Raw genomic sequence first — 19,497 nt, 5'->3', positions numbered from 1 at the left:
AAAAAAAAATCTCATTTTTCATTTTAGTTTGATATTTTATTGTTCCACTTCAATATTCTCTTGCTGCGCCAAAAAAGAAAAAAAGAAAAGCAAAAGAGGAATAGGTACACTACGGGTTTCGCTTTGGCACTTTCCTCATATCTTGTAGTGCTAGAAACGATACCGTGTCAACGAAATCAATTTGACCGAAAAGAGACAAAATCGGCGAAAAATTACGCGAAGGTAATCGCAGTCGTCCATCGACGGCGACGGCAACGGCGACGATGACCGATAGTCGCCTTCGAGCTCTTGTAGAAGCGATACACTCCTCTCCTACTCAAGCTGTCATTTATCTCTCCGGAGGTGCCTCTCAGGTAAGCGTATGCACTGACAGTGTAAAACTGTTTTCTTAATTACATATTGGACTTGTGATGAACAGCTAATAACTTTTTTCTTAGGTCAATTTTTGTGTAAATGTTTTTTTAAATATATACTGTCAGTGGATAGAAGTTTATCTCATAAGCATGAAATATGAAGACATCTTTGTGTTATCAACTGATCATAGCATCTTTTTTTGAAGTGTTATTAAAACTGATCAATATCATGTTTTAGGTCAATTTAATATGAGTGCATAAAAAGTTTAAATATATTCTGCCAATGTACATAAGTTAAACTCATATGAGATATTAAGGCATCTCTATATGTTATCAACTGAGCTATAGCATTTTTTTGATGAAATATAACAATTTGAGCAGGCACTGGGGTGGTTGATGTCAGTTCCAGGAGCATCAAACACGGTGCTTGAATCCATAGTTACTTATTCAAGAATGTCTCTGATTCAATTACTTGGCAAGGTCATTTAATGTTCAAGTTCAATCGTTATTTTTCTTTTATATTTTATTGATTGAATTTGAAATTATCGCGATTTTACTGCTGAAGCATTTGCGAGTTTCCTTTTGTCTGGGACAGGTTCCTGCTCAAGCAGCTAGTTCGCAAACGGCTGAGGAAATGGCATTGTTGGCTTATAATAGAGCATTAAAGCTTTCTAAACCAGGTCTTGACTTTGGATTTATTGGAATTTTTGTCGTTCGATTGTGAATTATGTGGTTTTATCATGTACATGCATCTCTTAGCTAAACGAATTTGGCTCACACATTTATTTCAATTTTCTAATTGTAGTTAGGAGAATTGAGAAAACTCCGTATGAGCAGCCAAAGCATAGCCAGCTCTAAGAATAAAGGAGGCAGGTAAATAGATTAAAGATGTGAGAGATGCGATCATACTAACAATAATGTAATGGATCATATCAAAACTCGGAAGTAAAGTGTGCTTAGGCGATCATAGTACTAGGGTGTGAACTTCATGGAGAGTCCTCATGTCGCATCTTTTGCTGACTCTAACTAGTTTAGTGTTGATGTTAGTTCATTGATAGTTAAGCGTGTTGACAATTGATTTAGAAAGCAAAACTTTCAAGTGTCAAATTCAAGTGGTTGGAAGACACTATACAGCTCATATCATAGATGACCACTTGAGTTAATCATGAGTGGTCTATTTGATATAGGTATCTGTAATGATTTGTATGCCTTGGCTAAATGATGAAGGTTTTCCTGTTATGACAAGGCACAAGCTATAATACACATTCTAGTGTGAAATTTGTGCTTGCTATTGAAGATGTATAAAGGTTAAATGTACAGTCTAGAAGCCAAAATGTACCATCTTTTCAGTTACTAGGTATCAGCACAGGTTTTGTTATTACTCTTTCTGATAAATGATCTCTTTCACAAAAAGGAGAAACCAGATTTTTATCACTACTCATTTTTATGTTGGATTGTGTGTATGGTCGTAAAACTAGTGATGTCACTTTGAGTCAAAGGTAGACTGTTTTACGCCTATGTGTATTACAAAGTTTCCTCATTTATTATTTAATACTCCCTCCGGTCCACATAAGTGACCAATTTGCTTTTAGCACGCCCATTAGGAAAAATACTAAATTCTATACAAAAATACCTAGTATGACTAAACTACCCTTAATTAAATATTTAATGTGAGGAGTAAGAAAACTTTTTAGGGATATGACATAAGGTTAATTTTGTAAAAACAACTTGAATTCTGTCTTGATTATATAAATGGACACTTATTTTGGACCAAAATAAAAAAGCAAATTGGTCACTTATTGTGGACCGGAGGGAGTAGCATTTTATTCTTTGATCTATGTTGTTTTTATTTAACATGCAGAAATTTGTTTGAATGTACAGGTTCACCAGTTTTGGGTGTGGGTTTTACTGGTGCCTTGGCTAGTGCACGTCCAAAACGTGGAGATCATAGGTATTCTTGTTGCATCTGTCAGTTTACCCTGATATATCCTTTCAGATTCTTATTCGCTTAGGAGCACCTTGTGTTCGGTGTTTGTCATTTTTGTTGTATGTTTCCTAGATTCACTAGGAGGGGTATAGGGCAGGTTTCATTGAATGATTCACATGAGGTTTCTGTTCTATAGTGTGACTACCCTAATTACCATTCACTTTTCCTTACAACATTAAATGGATCAAATTAAGGGAAAACAAGATATGCTAAGATATATTAGTATATTTCTCTTTGAAAAGTGGGGCTGGTTAACTAGAGGGTGGTTATCCAAGCACAAGATGTTATTAATGACAGCTGTTCCTCCTTGATCTTTATGATGTGGGTGGAAATAACTGCCCTTTTTTCCTCATTTTTCATGAGAAAAGATTCTGCAATCAGGGATAGTATATTTTTTCTGTGGTTGATGAACTTCTTGTTAATACCACATGCGCAACCTGATTTTGAATTTGTATTCTTTCTTCTGCCGATGATTATTATCAAGAAAGCAAGAACTTTTGTCGATATCTTATATGCATGATGTTAAGAACACAGACGGATCCTTCTATCGAAAAATGTTGCTGAGTTGTGTTCGTGTTAGAATAAAGCACCAAACATTGTTGCTATAATTAAGTCTGAAATGTTTCTATCCCTTCAAGATGCCTGTAGACCATGTTTGGATCTCTACAAAGATGCCTTTGACAAGTCATTGGTGTTCCTAGCATTGCCATTTTTGATTTGTGAATGTATAACTCTTTCAGTTGCACATCAATATTTGGATCTCCTTCTAAGCTAGTGCTTTATGAGTAGGTTTCACTTGTCAACCAGAACGTCTGACCGGCTTTGGTCCTCGACTGTTACTTTAACTAAGGTATTATTCATGCGTATTTCTCATGTTGTCATCTTTACCTTCTTTATATTAGGATATTTGGATTTCAATTGCTGAAGTATTTATTTCGCTTAAACTGAATGAACAAATACAGGGGCTGCGGACTCGTGAGCAGGAAGATGGAGTCTCAAGTCAATACTTAATCAAGGTGTGTATAAAATTTTGAGATATTTTCTAAAAGAGGAATTAGAACGTTTCATACTCCGATTTGGGTGATTATACAAGTTCAACATACAACTGCACTGGTTTCATTAGCTAAATGTACATATGACTGAACAAAATGTATGAGCACATGGCTAATCCTTCTATACTTGATTTATCTATCCTATTATATTAGCTTCTGCCATCTGGTTCAGGCAATTGCAAATGCTAGCAAGGTTCCAGGAACATTTGTTCCAGACTTGACTGAATCAGAAGTTCCAGATGAATATGAAAGGCAGTTTGACGAAGATGAAGAGCTAGAGCAACTTCTCACCGGGACTATATGCTTCAAAATGTATCCATTCTCAAGAGGTATGTTTAAATGCAATCAAGATATTCACTTTCAGAAGCCAAAGATTCAGTACATATGTTGATACAGGAATTTTGTAGACACGTCTGATGCACAAAGGAAAATAATTCTATCTGGTTCCTTTAATCCATTGCATGATGGTCACGTTAAGCTCTTGGAAATTGCAACTAGGTACACATCTCTAACCATCGAGTGTGATTTTCAACTATTGAAAAGATTGATTTCTTGTACAGATTGAGAAAAGATATGTTTATCTCTTAAGGAATCTTTCTGCAGAGTGCCAAACTTTTTCCTTCAAAATTTACAGGGAAAAGAAACGAGAAGATGTGTAGCACATTTTTGAGCTTCGAGTTTGAAGGCTTCACTTGCAGAGAGAAATATTATGCTTTTTGTGGAATATTATTCACTTCATGTTTTTATTTCATGCAGCATTTGTGGTGGTGGATATCCATGCTTTGAGTTGTCAGCTGTCAATGCAGACAAACCTCCATTGGCAATATCTCAAATCAAAGATCGTGTTAAGCAATTTGAAAAAGTTGGTATGACTGTACATATATGTTATCATGTTTTACGCACATCTTAATATTTTTAATCTTTAGGTATTGTAAAATGAAAAGCAAGGTCTAAGATAGTGATGAAATTTAGATCAATCAAACCTCTGAAGAGGATCAGTGTACCAGGTGAAATGGTTCCAAACTTGAGTTATCTAAGTTTCAATAGAAGAAAAAGGAGAAAGGAAATATTTAGCAGAGGAAAGTGATATTAGAATGGCGTGGTGGTCTTGCTTGCCTCTGGTTCTATTATACAGAGTAACAGAACTCTATTTGCATTCAGACATATCCTTGATAAGGAACCAATAGTGTGAGAATGCACGGGAGAAGAATCTATTATTGATTAATTAATTGACAATGCTACAACGAGCCCTATATATACAATACATGTCCTACTCCTAATACATATGGGATTAGGGTTATTTACTACTATTTATACAATGAAACTAACACTCCCCTCAAGCTGGTGCATATAAATCATATGTACCGAGCTTGTTACATATATAACTAATACGAGGACCAGTGAGGGGCTTGGTGAAAATATCAGCAAGCTGATCATTCGACTTCACAAATTTTGTAGCAATATCTCCCGAGAGTATCTTTTCTCTAACAAAGTGACAGTCAATCTCGATGTGTTTAGTTCTCTCATGGAACACTGGATTTGACGCAATATGAAGAGCAGCTTGATTATCATACACAAGTCCCATATGACTAATCTCACCAAATTTCAACTCCTTGAGCAACTGTTTGATCCAAATTAGCTCACATGTGGCCATAGCCATTGCTCGATATTCTGCTTCTGCACTAGACCGATCAACCACATTCTGTTTCTTGCCCTTCCAAGACACCAAATTTCCTCATACTAAGACACAATATCCAGACGTAGAACGTCTATCAGAAGGTGATCCTGCCCAATCAGCATCTGAGTATCCAACGATCTGCTCATGGCCTCGATCCTCAAACAATAAGCCTTTGCCTGGAGCTGATTTTATATACCGAAGAATGCGGACAACTGCATCCCAATGACTATCACAGGGAGAATCCATAAACTGACTCACAACACTCACAGGAAAGGAAATGTCAGGTCTAGTCACTGTGAGGTAATTTAATTTACCAATCAACCGCCTATATCTTGCAGGATCTCTAAGAGGCTCCCCCTGTCCTGGCAGAAGTTTAGAATTCGGATCCATCGGAGTGTCAACAGGTCTACAACCTGTCATTCCTGTCTCCTCAAGAATATCTAAGGCATACTTCCATTGTGAGATCACAATACCTTGAGCTAGACTGAGCGACCTCAATACCCAGAAAATACTTTAATCTGCCCAGATCCTTAGTCTGAAAGTGCTGAAAGAGATGTTGCTTCAACTTACTAATACCATCCTGATCATTGCCGGTAATAACAATATCGTCAACATAAACGACCAGATAAATACAGAGACTTGAAGCAGAATGTCGATAAAATACAGAGTGATCTGCTTCACTACGAGTCATGCCAAACTCCTGAATAACTGTGCTGAACTTACCAAACCAGGCTCGAGGAGACTGCTTTAGACCATAGAGGGACCGGCGCAACCGACATACAAGGCCACTAGACTCTCCCTGAGCAACAAAATCAGGTGGTTGCTCCATATAAACCTCATCCTCAAAGTCACCATGAAGAAAAGCATTCTTAATGTCCAACTGATAGAGAGGCCAATGACAAACAGCAGCCTATGGATAGAAAAAGGCGGACTGATGCAATTTTAGCCACGGGAGAGAAAGTATCACTGTAATCGAGTCCAAATATCTGAGTATATCCTTTGGCAAGAAGACGAGCCTTAAGTCGATCAACCTGGCCATCTGGACCAACTTTGACTGCATACACCCAACGACAACCAACAGTCGATTTACCCGAAGGAAGAGGAACAAGCTCCCAAGTACTACTCATATGTAAAGCAGACATCTCGTCAATCATAGCCTGTCGCCATCCGGGATGAGATAGTGCTTCACCTGTAGACTTAGGGATGGAAACAGAGGACAAAGATGACACAAATGCACAATGAGATGATGAGAGACGATGGTAACTTAAACCGATATAATGAGGATTAGGATTAAGTGTGGACCGTATACCTTTTCGTAGTGCAATCGGCTGATTAAGAGGAGACAAGTCCGCAGTATTAGCAGGGTCAGGTGCAGGACGTGAATCAGCTGGGCCTGATGCTGGGGGCGGACGACGATGATAAGTCAGGAGTGGTGGAGCTGTAGAAGGTTGAGCTGGACTAGGTGGTGGCACTGGACTCGGTGATGACACTGGAGCTATAGGTGGTGGAGTTGCAACTGGAACTGTAGGCGGTGGAGCTATGGAGGAAGATGAATGGGAGATAGGGACTGAATCTCCAAAAGAAGGAACGGGTAGCACCTCAGAAATATCTAAGTGATTAACTGGACCTGTGAAGTATGACTGGGTTTCAAAGAAGGTAACATCAGCAGACATAAGAAATCGCTGAAGGTCAGGAGAATAACATCGATATTCCTTTTGCGTTCTTGAGTAACCCAGAAATATGCACTTAAGAGCACGAGGAGCTAACTTATCTTTTCCTGGAGTAAGGTCATGAACAAAGCACGTACTCCCAAAAACACGGGGTGGAAGAGAGAACAAAGGTAAGTGGGGAAACAGGACAGAGAATGGAACTTGATTTTGGATAGCTGAAGATGGCATACGATTAATAAGATAACAAGATGTAAGAACTGCATCCCCCAAAAACGTAGCGGAACATGAGATTGTATGAGTAGGGTACGAGCAGTTTCAATAAGATGTCTATTCTTTCTTTCAGCTACCCCATTTTGTTGGGATGTGTACGGACAAGATGTTTGATGAATAATCCCATGGGAGTTCATAAACTGCTGAAATAGGGAAGACAAATACTCTAGGGCGTTATCACTACGAAATGTACTGATAGAAACCCCAAATTGATTTTGAATTTCAGCGTGGAAGGTCTGGAAAATAGAAAACAACTCAGATCGATTTTTCATCAAAAATATCCAAGTGCACCTGGAATAATCATCAATGAAACTGACAAAGTAGCGGAATCCTAAGGTAGAACTAACCCGACTAGGACCCCAAACATCTGAATGTACTAAAGAAAAATGTGACTCTGCTTGATTATCAAGACGCCGCGGGAAATGGGAGCGGGTATGCTTACCGAGCTGACACGACTCACACTCTAGAGTGGACAAGTGAGATAAGCCAGGTACCATTTTCTGAAGTTTTGACAAACTGAGATGTCCTAACCGTTTATGTAGTAAATCTGGTGAATCAGTAACGAGAGAAGTTATTGGAGGAAGACAAGATGCGAGTCCATGTGATTTTGCAAGGATAAGGTAATAAAGTCCATCTGATTCACGTCCGATACCAATGATCCGCCCTGTACTGCGTTCCTGTGTAAAAACAAGGTCATCAAGAAATAAAACAGCAGATTTAAGTGATTTGGCTAAGCGACTAACGGCTATGAGATTAAAAGGACTACCAGGAACATAAAGAACCGAGTCTAAAGGTAAGAAAGGAAGTGGACTTGCTTGACCTATTGCAGTTGCCATGGCTTGAGACCCATTGGCCATTGTGACTGTTGGAAGAGATTGAGAATATGAGATACTAGTGAAAAGAGATTTGTTACCAGAAATATGATCAGATGCACCTGAATCAATGACCCAAGACTCAGAAGGTGAAGATTGGGAGACACAATTCATGCTACTATTTGTTAGAACAACGGAGGCTAATCCTGAAGATGTCTGTTTACGTGCTTTGTACTGAAGGAACTCAATATAATCCGGTAAAGAAACCATCTGGATTGGATTTAATGCATTCGATCCAACGAATTGTGAGTCTAAGAATGACATTATAATGTTCACGCCGGAAAAGGTCAGAAAATGGTTTGGAAATCACTGTTTGACTGTTACTGTTCACCTAGCTCGCCGGAAAATAAAAAAAGTCGTCGGAATCTGATGTAAACTTGATGGGTAGGCTCGGAAAAATGAGGAGAGTAAGCTGTCCTGAAGAATTGTTTTCAAAATCTGACCGGAAGAGGTCACACGCGCCGGCGTCTGTAACTCCGACAGGCGCGTGACGGCGCCGTGGGTGGGTATTTTCCGGTGGATTTTTCTGGGGTTTGGTCGGATCTCTCTTGGGAACCTTGTGGTGGTGTTGGATTTTGCACAACACTGATAATTAGTGACTTTGACGCAATCAGTCACTTAGGTCACCGGAAAATTGCACGGTGACAGAGTTCTTTCTTCCCGGATGTCGTTGGAATGACGCACAACGATCTTTTCTCACCGATGCTCTGATACCATGTGAGAATGCACGGGAGAAGAATCTATTATTGATTAATTAATTGTCAATGCTACAATGAGCCCTATATATACAATACATGTCCTACTCCTAATACATATGGGATTAGGGTTATTTACTACTATTTATACAATAAAACTAACAAATAGAAAAGTGAAGTTAATTTTTTCGTCAAATTAAATTGAGACCTCACAGAAAGCAGGGGTTGAGAATTGGCTATGATGAGCTTGTTTTTGATTCTTTTCCAACACTTCGCGAAGGCTTTGAATGCTGAACTGTAGTTTGAGGTTTTCTCGTACCATCTGATGGAAACTGATCATTAAAGCGCCTCTCCGTTATTAATTCAATACAAATAGAAACACAAGAAAAAGAAATTCGAGAGAAGTATATGCTCTCGGTACAGTTTAGCCATACCAGTTTCATATCCTAGTATGAAGAGAAGTAATATTCCAAATTTCATGTTATCCGAGAAGAGAAAAGACTTAGCCGTGGCATTAAATTCTTCCCTACTTCCATTATCAAAATATGCTGGTGTTTGAATGGCTTCAGCCTTTGAAATGCAGGAAAGACGGTGATAGTGTCTAACCAGCCATATTTCTACAAGAAAGCAGAACTTTTTCCTGGCAGTGCTTTTGTCATTGGTGCTGACACAGTTGCAAGACTTGTACATGTAAGGTTTTGTCAATTTCTTCTACAAAATTGTGATTACATGAAATCAAGAATTTAGTAAATTCGATATCATTCTCTCTCTCTCACTCACTCTCTCTCTCTCTCTCACTCTCATACATCTCTAAGTATTTTGCTTTTCATTTCTAATAACATAACATCAGAAAAGCGTCGACCTCTTTCTGTCTGGGAAATGTTGTTTCCCAGAACTGTCCTTGGGTTCTCACTACTTGCCTAAAGAACCATAAGTTATAGAGCGGTCTATGCACTTTATGTGCTCTTTGACTTTCTAGGTCATCTCCCTGATACAACCTAGGGAGAACCACACCCCAAAAGCTAGCTATTAAGGTGGGAGAGCCCAAGGCTACATAAATCCCACATCAACACTTTGTAGCACCGATGTGGGACTCAAGTCCTTCCTTGCAATAGTTCATAACAAACCACCACGTTCCGTATCCGTCGTCCTGGACGGCTGTGCGCTAGACATTTCTAGTCCCGGGCGAACACTGCAATACCGGCGTCACCATCCAAGGCACGGTGGGCGCAGAGGGTGGTGGATGGCTCTGATACCATTGATACAACCTAGGGAGAACCGCACCCCAAAAGCTAGCTATTAAGGTGGGAGAGCCCAAGGCTATATAAATCCCACATCAACACTTTGTAGCACCGATGTGGGACTCAAGTCCCATTTAAACTATTGCAAGGAATGGGACTTGAGTCCCACATCGGTGCTACAAAGTGTTGATGTGGGATTTATATAGCCTTGGGCTCTCCCACCTTAATAGCTAGCTTTTGGGGTGTGGTTCTCCCTAGGTTGTATCAATGGTATCAGAGCCATCCACCACTCTCTGTGCCCACCGTGCCTTGGATGGTGACGCCGGTATTGCAGTGTTCGCCCGGGGCTAGAAATGTCTAGCGCATAGCCGTCCAGGACGACGGATGCGGAGCGTGGTGCTTTGTTATGAACTATTGCAAGGAATGAGACTTGAGTCCCACATCGGTGCTACAAAGTGTTGATGTGGGATTTATGTAGCCTTGGGCTCTCCCACCTTAATAGCTAGCTTTTGGGGTGTGGTTCTCCCTAGGTTGTATCACTATCTTATTTAGTTATTTTACATTCTTTTGGTCAAGTGTCCCACAACTCTTTTGGTAAAGACTTCAACTTCAATGCTATGACACCTTTTAGTAGCTTTGACATCAGAAGAGCTGTAGTTCAATAATACTTCATCCAAAAAAAGAGAGCTGTAATTCAATTTGATGTGTGATATTACCTATATCAATTATTCTAAAGACTTTTGCTGCAGAGTAGCTTGCTCCCTTTCTCTGTCACTGTATTCATAAGTCTTTGTAGCTCATTACATGCTGAGGTGAAAGGTTTCTTGGGCTGCCCTTGATGTTTGCTGATAGTTAAACTTGGGCTTAACAGTAATAGAAATCTGCCTATCTGGAAAATGCTGGGACCGTGTGCTTCATGTTTTGTACTTTTGTTAGTGAACAAAAACGGCAGCATTGTTGGTGGTACTTGATAGGCTGGTGTCCTTTTATTTTCTTAAATCTTTTTGTGTTTTCTTGTACAATCAGACCTCTCTATAACAACACCTCACTATAAAAGCCAACTTTTCCGGAACCTATTTTAAATTATGTTATAATATATGTTCTCTATAACAGGACTTCGCTATAACATCCAAAAATATTCAGAACAAACGAGGTTGTTATAGAGAGGTTTGACTGGACTAGAATTCATGGTCTCATCTACTTAGTTTGGGAACACAATTTTTGGTAGGAAGATAATTTGTGTCAAAATTTGTGATAGAATCTAGCTATCCGGCTGGTTTCTAAAAGTATCTGCTGAACTAGCACCTGATGCAAAGTTATATTTATGTATAGAAACATTGGCAGTCAAACTATAAGATTAAGTTGGTAGAAGGAGATTAAACAAAGATGTGTGCTCGGAAATAGAAAAGGTGGTCTTTATTTTGTGGTTAAATTCTGATTTTGCATAATCAACTTATTCTGATAAATGGGGCGATAAGCTGCTATAGAATAGGAAGCTTTACAAGATGTACATACTGATTTCTGCAAGTTACTCTTGCCAGCCAAAGTATTATGGTGATGACTATGGAAAGATGTTGGAGATACTTCTGGGATGTAAAAACACAGGATGTACTTTTCTAGTTGGTGGTCGAAATGTTAATGGAACTTTCAAGGTACACTAACAAATTCTCTGCGGCCTTCATGTATTTTATCACTTTAGCTTTTCGAAGCTCTTAAGAATTTTGTATCATGTAATTTCTCTAGGTTCTTGAGGATTTTGACATTCCAGCAGAGCTAAAAGACATGTTTGTCCCCATACCGGTCGAGAAATTCCGCGTGGATATATCCTCCACCGAAATTAGGAAGAGTCAAGGCCTTTTGTAAGCTGTTTGCATAATTTCACTTAACCTTTCTGCATTGTTACTTGGCATTGTCTAAGCAATTACTTGTCTATGTAACATAAAAATAAAGGGCAAAACAAAAAGGACAGTATAGTGATAACCAAGAAAGTAAGCTTTATCAGTTCTTTCATAGTTTTCTCTTTCAAGTCTCCATAGAACTGAGAATGCGAGGAATTGTTATACTCTGATATGGGTATTCTTTCTAACATTTGTATATTAATTGATGCTTGGTTTTTAAATTTTATGACCTTTAACCAAGGCTTCTGTTAATTATATACTTAAATCATTGACTTAAGTTATTCTTTTTCTTCAGTAGGACGTTTTTTGGGCTATTGCTTACTGTCTACTCACAAAAATATCTGACAGAGAATTGTACAGTTGAACATCGCCACCATAGTATTGCAATGAAATGTAATCGAGCTATCACCCGCCCCCTCCCCAAACCCCCAAGAGAAACCCAGCCCCATTACAAATAGAGAGTATGCAGAAGGAAAGGAATTTCTCAGCAAGACTTATAGTCTACTAGTATCAGTGGAAGTCTTCCACATAATAGGTGTGGATTCGATTCTCACTATTTCCTTTTTCCCCCCTTTCCTTTTCTTACTTTTCAGGCTCCACATCCGGCACCACAGCCTGCACCACATCCGGCGCCATAATTATCGGTATGGGTTGTCGCTTCTTTCTCTTTAGAAATACCATCTGCACAAGAGAAGATGATTGTTGAAAAGATACAAAGACTAACCAAAATCATCAACCACAGACCCCAAATGCCAATCTGTGCAATATCTTCAACACCACTTCCTTCCCAGCTTCCCACTGTTGCTTTCAATTCCCTAACCATATTTTGTCTAAGTGGCTATTTTAACAGGTGTTTTGATAAGAGCAGTTCTACTGACTTCTTATCACCAAAAAATGAGTTTCTCCTATCATGTTAGGAAGGCAGTTGATGGTTTTAAAGGATGGTTGAGACTTAATAATGAGTGGTCAAAATAAACTACCTTGTGTTTTGGGTAAAGGGTTCTGACTTTTTGGCAGTGCTTATCCAAATATGGTAGAATACTTGGGCACATGGCTAAATGTAGTGGGAACAGATTATTATTTGTGATTCACACAATTGCAAAAGTTGTCGAGCGTAACTAGTGGGATATTTTTTTCTTCGATTTGATAAATACCTTTATTTGACCTTTCATAAAACTGGGAGGTTCAAGTTGATTAATTATAGGGAAAATGACATTGTATAGCCGCTCTTAAAATAATAGTCGGAAAATGTATATTTTATGTATATAAATACATTCTTTATGTTATATACAAAAATTATATAAATTTTATACACTTTTTCGGCTATCAAATGTAAATAGTTTCTGCTGGGGGTTAAAAGTGGAAAAAGCCCTTGATTATATATACTCTTTATGCTTACCCTTTATTAGGTTTAGTTAGGTGGTTGCCAACATGATGAGCAAGGATTTGAAGCTTATGAGTTTGGGGTTGTAATCCGTTTAAGTTGTTGGGTCTTAAATTAATAATTTGTACATATTCAATTGTTTTCCTAGGTTAAGGCAGTAGCACGGTACGGGATCAGTCCCTTGTTCTCAGTGCAACGTGTGAAATGACTTAGTTAAGAGATCGATCTTAGGATACCGGCAAAGGAAGAAGGTGGATACTACTTTGATTCCGATTCGGGCGGAGGAAGACTGATTTAGAGGGGTAGGCATTCCTGTCCGCCCTTACACAGGGACCCCCAAGAAAAGAGAAATGCGTTACCGGCTGTGATCACACGATGGACACAAATCCGTCATTCTTATGCTTCAGCTTAAACGTTTAAACGGGATAAAAGTAGTTATTTAAGATAAATACATAATTTGAACTAAAGCTACTGGGTTCTGCCGAACTTGTAAAGCGTATTGCTATCTCCTCTCTGGTTGCCAAGAAATGGTTGTGCATAGGATATCATAGTATATTTCGGAATATTGAGTTCTCATGCTACTACCATCACACTTGCTAGAACAATATTGTGAATTTTTAGTTTATTTTTGAAAGTTGTTTGGTAGTAACTTGTTTGCTAGCTGGAATGAGTTGGTGGGAAGTTTGACTACAACTTTTTAAGTAAATTGACTTACAGGTTAAAAAAATACTAAAGACTTACAACTTTAAGTAATTTAGCTTGTAGTTCGATTACAATATTGAGTAAGTTGGTTGGATAAGTTGGCGTATGACTTAATTACAACTTGGAGTGAATTGGTCATTCTTGCCACAACATTTCACAATTATTATAGCAAAAATGAGGAATTAGTTTTTACTATTTAATTTTTATAACTTAGAAATTTAACGACATTTTTAAATAGCCATGAAATTTTAATCTTCGTAGTTATTGCTGCGTACTAGACAATAACTAAATATATAAAACAAAAAAGAGAATAAGAGACCCTGAATAACTCTTAATGGAAAGTCAACACTTCCATTTAATTCAAACAATATCCAGTGACATCTGGATATTTGGTTTAAATGCATGTAAAGATTCTTCATGAGGTAATCGAAACTTCCAGAGGTTCACGTTCCAGCATATCTATGTATATGAATTCTAAGCTTCGAGGCAATGACGATTGGGACTTGTCTTCGTGTAACATAGATGGATATGACCGGACGTGGATCCAGGATTTAAACTCTGTGGGTTCAACTTTTAAGATTTTTAACGTTGAACACATTATATTTTTAAAGTTATGAGTTCAAATCTATTATTTTTGCAATTTTATAAAATTTTTACACATAAATTTCTACTCCGCGTCGTAAGTTATGGGTTCAATTGAACCCATAACTTCCACACTGCATTCGCCTATGGATATGACACTTGTCACGAGCAGAGATAGAGCTACAATTTTAAATTTATGAATTTTAAATTCGAAAAAACTTAGCTAACTGAGCATTGAACAGGATTTGAATTAAAGTTAGTGATTTCTGTCGAACCCGTAAGTAGAACTGTAGCTCTGCCCCTGTTATAGGATAATAAGATGGTTAGAAATCCTTTATTTTTTCAACCTAATCGATCATGAGCGGGCAACAAGCATGATCCTTTTTCATTTTAACTATTCATATATAATAATAACTTACTGGTCTGATTAAATCATGTCCACGTCGCATAAGACTCATTAAGAAAAGATAAACCTCGATTTCTTCGTTATCTATGATTTATCTAAAATCATGAGAGATGAGCTAAGAAGGCATGGTCCAATTAAATTACCTCTCGAAGTTGTATGAAATTACAAGTAATTACAGCAGTAACAACATAATTTCTTCATCTTTTACAGCATTTATATTTACAATTAAATTGTTTACAATTCAAACATATCCACAGCTGATTTTCTTGAACTTCTTTTTATTTTTTATTTTTTCAACTTTGAGAGATGACTTAATACTTTTTCCTTTGCTTGACAGGTCCTCTTGGAATCTTGTTTAGAACTTCTGTATCAAATTTCTTGTATAGTTTCTTCATATCTTGGTTACCTTGGCTTACTAGATAATCCACCTCATTTTGATACCTTTCATACAAAGCTGGTAATGTTGCCAGGCACATAAACCCTACAAACCAATTCAACACACATCCATTCATATATAATTCGAATTATATTGTCACGAGTTTGAATCCAGCCTTTTTGAATATTTTCGATTTTCGTGTTAATTATTCCCTCAGTTTCATCTCATGTGAGTGTATTTAACTTGACACAAAATTTAAGAAAGATTTAATTTTGGAACATGCATGCGGTTTTAAACATTACATGATATTTTGGTGGCGGTAAAAGAATGTCATTAGGGGTAAAATTTAAAAAAAAATAAAGTTAAATCATTTCCAAATATAGAACTTTTCCATTCTTTAAGGGCATTATTTCCTTTTTAGTCTGTTAAGAATTAAACACGAACGACACATTTTTATATTTGAAAATAATTTAACTTTAGATTTCTCATTTTGCTGTCAATGACATGAGTTCACAGCCACAAAATTGTCATGGTATATGTTTAAAAAAACACGTCCCAAAAATCTTTTTCTTTTTTAGATTATTTACTCAGTCAAACAAATTCACATAAAATGAAACGGAGTGAGTATGCTATAAAAGAAACAAAAATGAGGTCAAGATTGGAAAACCTTACCTAAGTACAATAGATTCAGAGAGCTGAAGTAATTTCCAATAACTGATAATATCCATAGGAAAGTGATTGCCTAGACCCATAAAAAAAATGGAGTTAAACAAAATTCAATAGAAAATAAAAGGAAAAGGGCCGAATAAAATTGCATATGAAATGTGATATGTACCAGGAAAAATGTTCTTAAATCTTTCCCAGATGAAATGTCATAGAATTTCCCTATAATAGAATTGAATTTCCCACATAACCATCTGAATGTTGAATCTGATATCATAATTGCCCGAAAATCGGGAGGACTCCTACAAAATAATAAATATAAAAATTCTTTATACTGTCGATATATATATGTTAAACTCGAATATATATAGTGTAAAATTACCAATCAACAAATCCAGCTCCCATAGACCAAATGAAGAGAATTAACATCAAGATCATGGAGATGTGACACAATAGAGTCACAAAATTGTAGTCCATAACTTCAAAAAGGGACCAAATTACTGTGAATCCCATTAATATTGAAGCTGTTAACGTCCTGTCCCTCCATAATAATATGTCCGCAACTGCAAAGAAATTAAAGGAAAAAAACCAAGGTATATCATTATATAATTTTATGGATTGTTATTCAACTTTCCGTTTATTGTACCTATAAAGTCAACAACAACAACAACAGCAACAACAACAACCACCCTGTAAAATCCCACAAGTGGGGTCTGAGGAGGGTATAGCGTACGACTGTACGCAGATCTTACCCCTACCCTGGAGGAGTAGAGAGGCTATTTCCGAAAGACATTCGGCTCAAGAAGAAGAAAATAAATAATAGACAATAGATCAGTGACAGCAACAGAAGCCAAAAAAGTAATATCAGCAGTATCGTAAGAAACAGAAAATAGATGGAAAAGCAATAACAATAACTAGTAATAATGCCATATAAAATAACGTGGAAACTACATAAAATGTATCTAAAGTCATAAAACTAATTTTTATACTAGTATCTAACTCAACTACGCCTATATATCAGAAAAAAGAAAGAAAAATATGCTAATTAAAATAAAATTGTCATGTAAGTATAGTCACGTTAATAATTCACCTTACAAAATATCTACGTGACTCTACTTTCGTCTTTCACCATGTGACACATCATGATTTTTAAAATAATTTTTTTTTAAGTGGGTCGGAAAATAGCTAAAAGATTTAGAATTGGAAATGCTGCAAAATTGAATTTTTTAAAAGAATAAATAAATGAATATACCTTTTCCTCCTCCAAGAATTGCATGCATGGGTTTTTCATGAGTAAAAAATCTTCTGGGAGGTGCTGAAGATGAAGGGCGTAGGTCATCAGAATCAGAAGAATAGATAGGCATATTTTCTGATGATTTTATGAAAAATATTGTCTAATGTTGCTGAACTTTTAGGACTTATTGAAGTTTGAATATGAGAACAGTAGGGTTTTAATTTATAGGTAGTTGTAATTCTAAAAATATGGGAGCCTAAGAAGTATATACATACAAGCAAAGAAAAGAATGGCTTTAGCATAGCATTGAAGTTTTGCTTCACATAAATGAAACCTAGCTAGCTTCTTTGTTGTTATAGCATTATTATTTCAACTTCTTTGGAATATGTTATTTTTTAACATTGAAAGTAAGGTGGATTCATGTAGAAAATACATCATAAAAATTGAAATTATTTTACTTGTAGCAATTAACAAAAAAAAATCTCTTTGTATCTCAATTATTAGTGTTTAACATTTAGAAACGCCCTCTTGTAAAAATGATAGGCACCAACGACATTGTGCGATAGATGTAATGTTGTCCGATCCTTTTTTACAACGCGCATAGCGGAAACTTAATACATCGGATTGTCCTTTTATTTTGTTTATTAGGCACAATTTAAGATGAAATTGATGAGTTTTACATTGGCCGCTAGGCTACCGCTATTTACCTTATTTTGTTCAAGCTTGAAACCGACAATTTATGCAAGCTCACGCATTTTGAGGGTGTTTGGATTAGGGTTGTGCATTTGGATCGGATATCCGAAATCCGATCCGATCCACTCCATTTCGAATTTTTGGATTTCGGATTTTCGGATTGGATACGGATTGTGTTTTATAAAATTTCGGATTTTCGGATTGGATTCGGATTGGTATGATCTAAATCCGATTCGATCCGAAATCCAAAACTATATGTACCTATATAAATACTACACTAAAATTTTAGGGTTATTCATTTTTTACACACCCCCTCACTCACTTAGATTTTTCCGCCTCTCTTCTCTTCAGTGAAGACTGAAGAGTCTCAAAGACTCAAAGTCTCAAACTTCTGATTTTACTTTGATTTTTATGTCTCTTTCTTCCGCCTCTCTTCCTTCTCTTATGTCTTTTATGTCTCAGTCATGTTCTATTTTTCAACTTTTGATTTTACTTTGATTTTTTTTGTTTTGGTAGATGGAAGATGAGACAGAGACACCGAATAAACTTCAAATTGTTGAAAATTTTGGTGAAAGAGATGCTTCAACTAATTTCACAACCAACAACAGTGAATCTCAATATGATTGAATGGTGTTTTAGGAGATGAATGGTGTTTATTCACTCAATTTTTTTGATTCTGATTGAATGGTGCTTTAGGAGATGAATGGTTTTTTCTGATTGAATGGTGTTTTAGGAGATGAATGGTCCTAAGTCCTAACCAGTAATTTTGTGACAATCCGACCCGACAATCTGAAAAATTATCCGATCCAAAGTTTAAAATCCGATCCGATCCAATGTTAATTCGGATCGGATTCGGATTGCCCTTTTCAGAATCCGAAATCCGAAATCCAAATCCGAAACATGCTAAATCCGATCCAATCCGATCCATGCACAGCCTTAGTTTGGATTGGCTTTTAAGCCGGTCAAATAAGCTTTTAAGTTCTTTTTAACTTTTTTCAGTGTTTGACTAAGCTATAAAGTGCTTAAAAAATATTAAAAATTACTTAAAATAAGCCAAAAGCAATAAACTAGGTAATCCCAATTTATTATTTTTGGCTTAAAAGTTATTTCTGCTATGAAGTCGCTTTTTTTATGCCAATCCAAACAGGCTCTTTATTGGGTTTACTCAGAAGGGCTGTATCCAAAATTTGTCACATTTGCACCATTATCTTATTGGGCTTACAAGTTACAACAAGTAGGTCTACCTTATTGTTCAGCATTTTCGAAAAGTCCAATAAGTTTAATAAGTAAAAATTGCACGGGGCGCCCTATTTGGTCGCCCCCATTTAACCTATACCTATTTTTTTAAAAAGGTTTAACTTGTACCCACTTTTAAACAACTTCAGCCGCCTTTCTCCTCCTCCTTCTCCTCCTTCGTCTTCTTCTTCTTCTTCTTCTTCTTCTTCTTCTTCTTCTTCTTCTTCTTCTTCTTCTGCTGCTGCTGCTGCTGCTGCTGCTGTTGGTGCTGCTATGAAACTTCAGTTCATGGGATGATTGCTATAAATATGTTTATCAGATTATTTAAAAACAAATTATAAATAATTACGTAAGTTAGTAGACAATAATTTGTGAATATTTCCACCTACGTAAGTTAGTAGACAATGATAATTCTATTCTTTTCAAGTTTATTGTTTCCAAAATTTATGATTTAGATACTGTTGGCAATCTGATTATTTATCTAGTATGTTAGAAAACTTTTTCA

The 19,497-nt window shown here is 36.8% G+C and overlaps 2 protein-coding genes across 2 annotated transcripts; one reads left to right on the top strand and one right to left on the bottom strand.

Annotated features, from left to right (window-relative positions):
• The first annotated feature begins 93 nt into the window (after positions 1-93).
• LOC109210354 lies at positions 94-11,968 on the top strand. Its single transcript, XM_019373757.1, has 12 exons — positions 94-353; positions 735-833; positions 949-1,033; positions 2,235-2,304; positions 3,130-3,190; positions 3,303-3,356; positions 3,565-3,721; positions 3,800-3,890; positions 4,149-4,258; positions 9,161-9,267; positions 11,360-11,470; positions 11,562-11,968. The coding sequence occupies exons 1-12, from the start codon at positions 264-266 to the stop codon at positions 11,679-11,681; spliced, it is 1,155 nt and encodes a 384-aa protein (XP_019229302.1). The 5' UTR covers positions 94-263; the 3' UTR covers positions 11,682-11,968.
• Positions 11,969-14,906: 2,938 nt separating this feature from the next.
• On the bottom strand, positions 14,907-17,259 carry LOC109210353 (reticulon-like protein B9). Its single transcript, XM_019373756.1, has 5 exons — positions 17,082-17,259; positions 16,212-16,392; positions 16,002-16,131; positions 15,839-15,908; positions 14,907-15,271 (listed from the first exon to the last, which is right to left on the bottom strand). Exons 1-5 carry the CDS (start codon positions 17,191-17,193, stop codon positions 15,102-15,104), a joined length of 663 nt encoding a protein of 220 aa, XP_019229301.1. The 5' UTR covers positions 17,194-17,259; the 3' UTR covers positions 14,907-15,101.
• Between the last annotated feature and the right edge of the window lie 2,238 nt (positions 17,260-19,497).

Source organism: Nicotiana attenuata, unplaced genomic scaffold (genome assembly GCF_001879085.1).
Source record: "Nicotiana attenuata strain UT unplaced genomic scaffold, NIATTr2, whole genome shotgun sequence".
NCBI classification, from domain to species: Eukaryota; Viridiplantae; Streptophyta; class Magnoliopsida; order Solanales; family Solanaceae; genus Nicotiana; species Nicotiana attenuata.
This window is presented reverse-complemented; position numbering and strand designations above follow the sequence as displayed.